We start from the raw sequence: 10,741 nt of genomic DNA, 5'->3' as shown, positions 1-10,741 counted from the left end.
AAGCGGTATGGCACACAGGAAATGGTCGAGGCCAGACTCAAACCCAAGCTCCTGCAGTGGGAACTCTGTGTCCCCACTCAGCCAGGTGAGATATAGCAGAACCATCAATTCAGAGTCTGACAGTAAGGGTGAAGACGAGCCTGACTGTTGGTCTGCTCCAAAACAAGCCCATAAGCAAGCTTTGAAATATTATGTCACAAAATTGTGAAACTGGGACATGAAATTTAATTTGAAAATGAAATTCATCCTGATCAGGAGCTGTTATGATCTAAATGGTGTTCTAGATCCAGTAAGCAAAAAGGAAGAGCTGCAATATGTGTGCTTTTTCATTAGTGAATAAATAATAAAAAGCTATAGTGCAGACTACAGCGCCATCCAGTTGGTAGAGTATCACTTCCTGTTCCAACACATACTGGTGTTTTTGTGTAGCTTATCTGCGTAGCAGTTTAATTATAACCTTATAGATAACTTGTTATTTCATAGTGTAATCTTCCTACTAGAACATCACATGCCCAAAGGAACTGACTATTTTGCTTTGGATGATTTGTGTTTACATCTTTTGTAGAATCTGTTTACACATTCAAAATAAAGAGAGAACTTTATTTGTTTTTTTTTTTGTTTCTTTCAACTTTCATCAAAGTCAGAAGTATGCATACACTTCCTTATTATTTGGTAAAATTGCCCCGAAATTGTTCCACTTGGGCCAAACGCTTCAGGTGTCCTTCCACAAGCTTTCTGCAATAGTTTGCTGGAATCTTGACCCACTCCTCTTGACAGAACTGGTGTAACTGGGTCAGGTTTGAAGGTCTCCTTCCTGAGCGGTATGATGGTTGTACATTCCTGTACTTTTTATTCTCACCTATTATTGTCTGAATGGATGAATGTGGGACCTTCAGGCATCTGGAAATTGCACCTAACGATGAGCCACACTTGTGGAGTCTACAATTAATTTCCTCATGTCTTGGTTGATTTCTGGTGATTTTCCTATGATGTCAAAGAAGGAGGCTCTGTGTTTGGGGTGTGGTTTTCAATGCATCCACAGGTGTGCCACAAATTAACTCAAATGGACTTAATTAACCTATCGAACCATTTTAAGCTAAAAATAGAAAATATCTGGAGTTTTCCTTTTGTTTAAAGACACAGTAAACTTAGTGTATGTATACTTCTGACTTTGATGAAAGTAATAAAAGAAAATACATAGTTTTCACTCTTTATCCTGATAGTTCATGAATACAAAGAATATGTTGACATTGATTAATCTAAAACAAAAAAGTTTACTCTTATCTGATGTTTGACGGTAAAGAAAAAAATGTTTTGGGTTTTTTTTTAAGTGTAAACATCTGGTTTCAACTGTAGTAGTAGATGGTGTTTTTAAATGACTATATTTTTTATAAATAAGTACTATATGCAGTAGTTTATTTTAGTTGTATGAGAAGTACATTGATGTTCTGTGTTGTAGGTTATAATGGTTGCACACCCATTATGAATCAAATCAGCTTCTAAATAATTTGCTGGTTTTCCTCTCTCGCCTTGCTTTTTACTTTACTTGAGAGATACTGACCTCAGTAAACAGCTTGGGTATCTGCAACTGTATCTTATGGACACTCAGGTGAAGAACAGAGCTGAGCTATCAACTGATGATTACCTGATGGTGTGTTGGGTCAGGTGGCGGGGGGCGGATGCTGGACTCCCCTTAAACTGCCACTTCGACAGCATTCTGAGGGAGGCTTTGGACACTGAGTCAGAATGGACAATGTTCTGCACCTCCATAGCTGAGCCTGCTGCAAGGAGCTGTGGCAGCAAGGTGCTTGGTGCCTGTCGTGGTGGCAATCTCCCAGAAGGAAGCCATTAAACTGAAGGCGGAGTTCTATCAGGCTTGGTTAGCCATCAGCCGGTGGCCTCCGGCTCACACTGGAGGGTTCACAGTGTGCGATATACTGAATATACTCAATGTATCGCAAGTTTTTCCACAAAAAGTCAAACACTGCCTGGACTGACAAACAAACCATCCTTAAAGATATTAGAACACACCAAGCTTCTGTGTTATTTGAGCCAGAGACTGCACTTGTGGATGAACAATAAAAACATTTTATATTTATTATATCAGTAATGTAACTTGCAATACAAAGTTATGAGAAGCTTAAACTTAGTTTCAGAATAATTAAATCTGAGACTTTGTTTTATTGTAAGGTTAATAAAGTTTTAGATAGTGTGACAAATAAAAATATAAACTTTAATTCTGAAAATATTTATTATTATATATTATATAATATTTATTATTAAATAACACCAGCTACAATATTGGTAATATGTGTGTTGTTCAGCAGAACAGTGTCCAGTATGTTGGCTGATATACTTTATTTACATTTTAAAATAACAGTTGGGCTGATTTTAACACATTAAAAGGAGTGTTTTTAATAATTATTTTTAAATAAAAATACAGTGTTTATATTAAATGTTGTACTAGAAATAAGTTCAAGGACGATAAAAGGTCATGTGATTTAGTTACATTCAACTTGTATGCAGCAAAATTAAAAACAAGTTACCACAAAAAGTGTTAAAAGTAGTGGTTGTATTTGACCTCATCACCAGGATGAGTTGGAAATACTTCAGTTTCCCTCAGGTGGCCTTTTGCTGGTTGGATTGCCACTACAGTCTGTAAACTGTAGAGGTAATGTTGTGAGCTCATTGGATGAACAGTTTCTGAAATACTCAGACCCATCTGGCACCAACAACCACGCGTTCTCTTTCCCCATTCTGATACTTGGTTTGACCTTCAGCAGGTCATCATGAACATGTCTGTATGCTTAAATACTTCAATTTGCTGACATCTGATTGGTTCACTAGATATTTGTGTTTAACGAGCAGGTGAACAGGTGTACCTGGCAAAGTGGGTGTAACCCTCAGTGTTACTGACATGTTCCACACTGACACACAAAAATATTCTGTGCCCCACACTGTTTTACTAAGCATGTCTAATCACTATAGACATTACAAATACCTTCTTGAAGGAGAGGTCAAAGGTCAGTTACCTTTATAGGTTCCTGCTATATGTTATGCCATATACACAGCACAGTTGTAGGAATAATAGTTTCTAAGTTCTAAAGCTTTTTGTCAATTTTCACCCAATAAATCATAAAGTTGACCTTGAAGACCACAAATTTTAATGTATTGTTAACATGACCCCACTCTACAGCCCTACAACATTTTAACAGGAGTCATTTAAAACTTTTCCAGCTATCCTGTTGACAGAAAAAGATTAACAAGCAAAAAACAAAACAAACAAAAGAAAAAAAAAACAGGAACAAAATGTAATTATTTCTGATTAGAAGCTGTACAGTCAGGACTGACAGTTAACAAATGTGCTATAGGCTCACCTGGAAAAAAGTGAGATTTACAAGACTGATTTTCGTGCCAAAGGCTTGCACAGACCTAAGCTCACTTATGACCACTAGAGCTGGAACCAAGACCTCAGCAAATCCTAAGGCTAATTAGCACGATAGCCTTTATTAAAAAACATTTGCTAAACGTTTTCATTGCTAACATATACCTGTGTTACAGCATGGTGAGTAGCAAGAACGCTAAGCTATTGTTACCTTTGAAAAGAAAAATGTGAAGATGTAATATTAGCATGAGCTATATGCTAATGTTATTCACTCAAGCAAACATCTCAGTTACTGACTTGCTGCTTTCTAATATCGATGTTTATTTCTGGATATACCTACATGCCTACATGGTTATTATACATCCCACATAAAGGGTGACAAAGGCAGTAACTATAAATGATCATAAATTAACTGTAAATTAAGCTGCGCTGGCCTCCATTCATATAGTTCTATCACGTGCACGCACACGCACGTTGGCAACCGTAACATGCGTAATTTCAGGAAAATAGCTCTACCATTGACCAATCTCACCTGTCCTAAGGTCATTGTTCTCACTTCCTATCACTTCCTGTTCCAACACATGGTTGTGTTTTTGTGTAGCTTATCTGGATAGCCAAAATAATTAAAAACTTATAGATAACTTCTTATTTCATAGTTTAATCTTCACTTGCTTCATCTGAAGCACACTCTCTTTCACCCCATCTTATCTTAATGACCTCGTAGTGCCATATCGCCCTATTAGAGCACTTCGCTCTCGCACTGCAGGCCTACTTGCTGTTCCTAGAGTATTTAAAAGTAGAATGGGAGGCAGAGCCTTCAATTTTCAGGCCCCTCTTCTATTGAACCAGCTTCCAGTTTGGATTCAGGAGACAGACACTATCTCTACTTTTAAGATTAGGCTTAAAACTTTCCTTAGCATATAATTAGAGCTGCACCAGGTGACCCTGAATCCTCCCTTAGTCATGCTGCAATGGGGTGGGCTGCTGGGGGACTCCCATGATGCACTGAGTATTTCTTTTTCAGTCACCTTTCTCACTCACTATGTGTTAATAGACCTCTCTGCATTGAATCATATCTGTTATTAATCTCTGTCTCTCTTCCACAGCATGTCTTTATCCTGTCTACCTTCTCTCACCCCAACCGGTCGCGGCAGATGGCCCCGCCCCTCCCTGAGCCTGGTTCTGCTGGAGGTTTCTTCCTGTTAAAAGGGAGTTTTTCCTTCCCACTGTCGCCAAAGTGCTTGCTCATAGGGGGTTATATGATTGTTGGGTTTTTCTCTGTATGTATTATTGTAGGTCTACCTTGTAAAGCACCTTGAGACAACTGTTGTTGTGATTCTTTTTCTGTATAAATAAAAATGACATTGAAATAATATAATAATATAGTAAAATAACATAATAGTCACATGGAGACATAGGGCACTGTTAATTCCTTTAGTACATTTTCATGACAATATAGTCATATTTTTAGTTTATGTGCAGAGAACAGAGACAGTTTGCTGAGGTACAGATGATGATGTTGGGCCATCACCAGAACAGCTTCAGTTCATTTGGCTTTGATTGGTCCAACTATCAGGAACTGTAATTATATGATGAAACACAATTCTTTCACGCTGGCCTGAGATCTGATATCTGTGAAGACTATATCATATAAATAAATCCTTTTACGAGTCCACAAGAAACACCACAAATCACAGGGCAGTCTGTGATCTTTCAGGACAGAGACATCAACAACAGTGACAGGACCCTCAGCGTCTTTCTGCTGAAGCTTTCAGGCCCGGCTCAAATTTGAGCCGCAAGCCTTTGGATGAAACTTAATTCAGGTCTTGACCAAAGTACATTTATGGTCAGTTCATACTGTATATCTTCTATATATATTCAGGGTAATAAATCAACGGTTTACACAATAGTAAAAGTTTCATTTCTCAGCTTCATTTCCTCCAACCACTTTATGAAAGGCAAAGCAAAAACTGCTGATGAGTAACTTTGCATAAATGTGTGCAGCGTTGCAGCTTTTCAGATGATAAGGCTTCATAATGACACCGGTGACTATACAATGGTCACCATTCAGACAGAAAGGCAGTTGTTAGAGGGTGAATGGCAGGAACACTGTGTCTGGTGCCTCTTCTCCTCTGTGTATCAGTGAGTATTCAACATCAGTTTCTATATTTAACTGCTGGTTCTTACTGCATAATTCTGTCTGTATAATATGAAAATGATTAAATGCATCGAGTTATGCCAAACCTCTCAGAAACTGTGCACGGTGGGTATTCAGAATTGCTGTTCGGCACATATACGCAGAGCACAGTCAGAGCCTTACCCTCTGCAGCTTGAAGTCACACAGAGGTAACCCACTCGCTCTCTGTCAGCACTCAGTCGGAGTCTCATGAGTGAAGTGTTTTTTTCTTTTGTTTTGCTCTTCTACTCTTAAGAGCTCCATTAGCCACACAGAGGGCACAATATGTTCTGCATTGCGTCTCAAAGTTAGCATTGGTTAGTGATCATGGCCTGTTTTAGGTTTATAAATCATTGGTTTACACCATATTCCTCTGAATTAATGTCACAAACTGACAAACTGACAGTGAGATACACTGAAGCATGTAGAACATGTAATTCAAATCTGTGAGTGCACGAGCAGAACAAGAGCATGAAGCTGAGATCAAACTTCATTTGCTTCCATCTATAAGGTGCAGGTCACTGAGGTCTTCTGACAGAAACCTGCTGGTGGTTCCTCGTTCTAGGCTGAAAACGAAAAGAGACTAAGTGTGTCTTCAAGGTTGTGGCTCCTAATCTATGGAATGCACTAATATTATATTTGATGTCTGCGGTCTGAACATTTTAAAGAGCAGCTCTACTAATTTGTACAGGCTTGATTTTAGGTAGTGGATATTATCATTGTCTTTTAATGTTTGTATTTATTTTTTGTTGATTATTATTCTGAAGCACTTTCTCTATAGAAACATTTTACCTTCATTTCCCTTCTGTCATTTTATGAAAGCCAAAAGCAAAAAGAGACGATAAGTAACTTTGCATAAATGTGTGGAGCTTTGCATTTGCAGCTGATAAAGCTTCATAATGACACTATGTGACTATGCAGTGTCCAATATTCAAACTGAAAGGCAGTCATTAGAGAGTGAATGGCAGCAACACTATGTGTGGTGCCTCTTCTCTTTTCTCTGTGTATCAGTGAGTGTTCAGCTACAGTATCTATATTTAATGGCTCTGGTGCTTACTGCGTGGTTCTGCCTTACGTCTGAGAGCAGACATTTTACAGGTACAAAGAAAAACTGGCAGTGACCTGGTGGGGCGGGGATTCCTCTTTCAGGTGTGACGGTGAACACAGAGGTGGCTCTGCAAAAGAGAATCATTGAGGTGATGAATGTGAGCGACAGTATCATGTACAGCTCAGAGCAGTTTATCCACATGGACCTTCCAGCTTGTGTGGAGGCTCTTTGATCAGTGACCGCTGGATTCTGACTGCAGCTCACTGTCTGAAGCCAGGAGGGTGAGGAGATCAGAGCAGCAACTAAAACTTGTGAACCCAAGGAATGTCTAGTAGCCATGTTTTTGCTATTCAGTAAAAAGTAAAATACATTCAGACAAGATGAGAAATAGAATATGGTGACCATCAGTAATCAAGTTTTATGTTTGCTGTGCACATGCAGGATCATGTTTGCAAATCTAAGTGTGCATCAAGGGGGTCCGGAGCAAGAAGTGCAGATAACAGCAGAAGCTGAGATCTATACAGACAAAGACACCAGCACAGGCAGAGTTCATGACATCATGCTGCTGCAGCTACCTAGCAGCTCTGATGTCCAACCTATAAAACTACCTGACTGTGATGAACAGGAGGCGAGTTGTGGATGTTTCTGCTTCAGTTTCATGTGTTCTGACAGATACTGACCCGTCGTGCTAACTTCAGTTTCAGATTGAAATGATACATTTATATTCCCGCGACTCTAAGTTTCTTGCTTTGAAGTTTTTTTCTTAAAGTTTCTTCTTGACCTGAGCTCTGTGCTGTGAAGTGAGTTCACCATATGTGGAATATCTTTCCTTTATCTTAACACAACGGTGGGAATCCGGATAAGTACTCACAGGAAGCTGCTTATCAATTCAAAGCCCTGGTTATCAAGTTAACCAGGGCTTTCAATCCTAATGGATGTGGCTAAACTATACTGGCAATGCAGGTTTTAAAAAGGAAGATAAAACTGTAATATTAGAAAAATATGAAGGGTTTAAATGCATAATACAGACTGAAGGTAACAGCTGCTGCAGAAAAATCAGTGTTGTGTGTGTGTGTGTGTGTGTGTGTGTGTGTGTGTGTGTGTGTGTGTGTGTGTGTGTGTGTGTGTGTGTGTGTGTGTGTGTGTGTGTGTGTGTGTGTGAGTGGAAAATTGCTGTAGGGTAGCTTAGTAGTAAAAGCACTATATGAACGTGCAAGAACTTCAGAACCTTTGTTCAATAAGACTGGATGAAATCTATATCAATAAAGTCTAGCCCATTTGAAGACAAGCAAGAAAAACAGCAAAAATCCTGACTGATATCACGGCCTATCATTACACAGGAGAATCTGATGGATCATTAATCAAGTATTTCATTTAATTAATGTTTGAAAGACAGTTTCAGCTTTTATTCTGTCAGCTACAAACTTTCTGCTGTTTATTACTGTAAGAGAAAATAAAACTTAATATAACAACAGAATTTAAACATAGGCTGCAAACTGAAAAATATCTATGAAAAAATGCTATTGAAGAATTTTAGCCCTCCCACTGTCCATGTAGTACAGTAGGAGGGTCTAAAGTTGAAAGTTTCAAGGATCTTCCAGGAATGGTGATGCTGCTTTTCTGGACAAATGATCTCTAAGCTTGAACCTAACCAGAGGGATATAGTACAAAGAAAATTCAACAAGGCTTGGCTTACTTTGTGTTAGCTGGCTTGAGAAAACGTAAAACACCAGTCAGTGTCACGCCGCCGGGTATATCAACTTCTCTTTTAAGCTGTGCTTTCTGCTTCATGCTCCGTGCCCACGCATGTAACAAGGGCTGCTACAAGGCCCTTTAAAACAGGAAGTAGCATGTGCTGCAGTGAGCTTGAATGGTTTCCCACTGCGTTGAGCAAGCACAGTGCAAGCATGCTAGCCAGGTGTGGCACATGATGATAAAGTGGTGACTAAAACTCTATAAAGGACATAACTAATATAACAGCAGGTCAGGGTTAATCTTACAATTTTCTCTGGTAAGAAGTCAAAATCCTTCATATAGAACTCTGAAGTTACCTGAAGAGATGAGATCCTGCTTCATAGTACAGGCCTCAGGGCAACATTTCAAAGTTAACGTGCAAAACAATCAGTATATATGTATTTGTATGTAACTGACAAAAAAAAGGAGAGAAAAGCGTCCAAACACTTCTTGTGTCATTCCAGAGTTGAGATCGCAGGTTATGGTGCCATCACTGGACTAGCTAATGAGAAAAGAAGTAAGATGATTTTTAACAAATTTGTTGTATTAAGAAAAAACAAACCCCCAAACTGTTACTTTATTAGTAAAGAGATGTTGCAGATATTTGTACTGAAATTGTATTTTGCTTCATTTCTAATGTGTTCAAAGTAAAAACAGGCTTTTCCTGTGAGCTCAGACCATTTTATTTCTTTCTGCTGCATTTCTGCATAAAATACAAATCTGCATCATTTTTTAAAAAAGTGCTTTAAGCTGAACTAATTTGTCCCTTTTTTCTAGAACCTGGTAAATCACCCTCTCTTCACTGTGCAGAGACTGAGGTTGTCAGCTGTACAGAGCTCAATGATATTTTACAGAAAAAATTCCCCGAGGTCCACCGAGTCAAGAGCTATCAACACTGGTTCTGTGGACAAAGTCCTGGGAAAGATATATGTCGAGTGAGTGTGCATGATCCCTCAGCTCACAGCTGTATTTATTAACCATTCAAAATACAGAAAGATTTCATTAAACTGGGAAACTGTATTTCTGTCTTGCAGGGAGACTCTGGTGGAGGAGTGGTTCATAATGGCAGGATTTATGGGGTCTCTTCTTTTGTGGGAGATCCGGACTTTGTATGCAGAGCACCGGCTGCCTTCATGGACCTCTGTGATCCTGAGTATGCAGATTGGATCAGGAAAACTATCAACCCATAAAAAGCTGTGAGGTGTGGATGTAAACAAGCTGAAATAAATAATCTTTTAGAGTTTAGCTTTGCAAAAGCATGCAAAACGTAACGGAAGTTGAATAAAACACAATAGAAATAGAAAAAAATGCCACAAAGCTGAAAAACTGAACAAAAAACAAACAGAAAACAAACACAAATTACAACAGAAATAATAATAACAATATAAAAAAACCACAATAGAAGTAGAAAAAACCCTTCTCATCCTAAAACTTGGTGGCAAAGTGGAATATGGTAAGGAAAGGCTCATTTAAGTGCTTTCATCACTCAAAGGTTCCTGTTAATTATGCATGAAGTGATTTCTGGAGGGGAATGAAACTTAACTGAAATGCTCCCTGTGACATTTTGACCTGTCAAACACAGGCGTAACTCCTGTTATTCATTGTTGTATTGCAGGTCTGCTGTGCACGACGTCTGTGAATCTGAGTAATTTGGTTCAGATGAAGGAATAAGACTGCTCAGATGCTTTGGGTGTCACGTAATGATTCCTCAGGTTAAGGTGTCTTTGGTGCCCTAACTAACTGTCTGTGCACATTGAATAGAAATCCTGCCATGACAGAACACACTAATGCCTTTTCAAGGGAGAACCGATCCTAATCTGAGCTGTCAGCCCCAAGTTCTCTGCAGTCATCAAATCAAGCATAATCTGGTTTGAACAGGCTCCCTGCCTCACTGCAAAAGCCTTTTTACCAGCTGCTGTTTGACAAATTGCAAAGCCTCTGAAGAGACTTTAGAATGGGGAAAAAGGATACGAAGAAAGAGCTGTACAAAAGCTATCCATGCACTCCTACTGTTTAACATTTCACTTGGAGTTTAGTGACTGTATTGTATCTGTGGATTGCATTATAGTTTCTCTGAGAGCTTTGCTCCTGAAGATTTTATGACCTGTGAACGCTGAGTCTCTCTTGTGGCTGTAAACCAGTCTGCTCAGCATGTCACTGCATGGCAGAGTTTCTCTCCATTTTTTGAATCACCTTTGCTCAGTTGTGCTCCTAACTGATCTCCTGAGTTTGGCTGTATTCCTGGACTTTGCCCTTTAGTTACTCTTCAGTCTCTTTAACACACGGGCTGCCAAATTTGAAATAACATTTTAGTTTTGGAAAAGAAGAGCATGTCTAGCAAATTCTTGCACATCCTTGTTCTTAAATAGCACTTTTCTACTCAAGCGCTTTATACACC

The 10,741-nt window shown here is 39.0% G+C and overlaps 1 protein-coding gene across 1 annotated transcript; it reads left to right on the top strand.

Annotated features, from left to right (window-relative positions):
- Positions 1–21: 21 nt before the first annotated feature.
- Positions 22–10,295, top strand: LOC116329159 (kallikrein-5-like). Its single transcript, XM_039613185.1, has 5 exons — positions 22–85; positions 6,758–6,890; positions 8,808–8,860; positions 9,121–9,278; positions 9,378–10,295. The coding sequence occupies exons 1-5, from the start codon at positions 22–24 to the stop codon at positions 9,531–9,533; spliced, it is 564 nt and encodes a 187-aa protein (XP_039469119.1). The 3' UTR covers positions 9,534–10,295.
- The last annotated feature ends 446 nt before the right edge of the window (positions 10,296–10,741 follow it).

This window comes from Oreochromis aureus, linkage group 6 (genome assembly GCF_013358895.1).
Source record: "Oreochromis aureus strain Israel breed Guangdong linkage group 6, ZZ_aureus, whole genome shotgun sequence".
Lineage (NCBI taxonomy): Eukaryota > Metazoa > Chordata > Actinopteri > Cichliformes > Cichlidae > Oreochromis > Oreochromis aureus.
Note: the sequence above shows the minus strand (reverse complement) of the source record. Positions and strands in the feature narration are given on the sequence as shown.

What these genes read in the sequence shown, in the direction of transcription:
- LOC116329159 (XM_039613185.1), top strand. Translation starts at nt 22, where the DNA reads ATGGTCGAGGCCAGACTCAAACCCAAGCTCCTGCAGTGGGAACTCTGT. An exon ending in CTGTGTCCCCACTCAGCCAG is followed by an intron (nt 86 to 6,757) that starts GTGAGATATAGC and finishes AGAATCATTGAG; the next exon opens with GTGATGAATGTGAGCGACAG. An exon ending in CACTGTCTGAAGCCAGGAGG is followed by an intron (nt 6,891 to 8,807) that starts GTGAGGAGATCA and finishes GTGTCATTCCAG; the next exon opens with AGTTGAGATCGCAGGTTATG.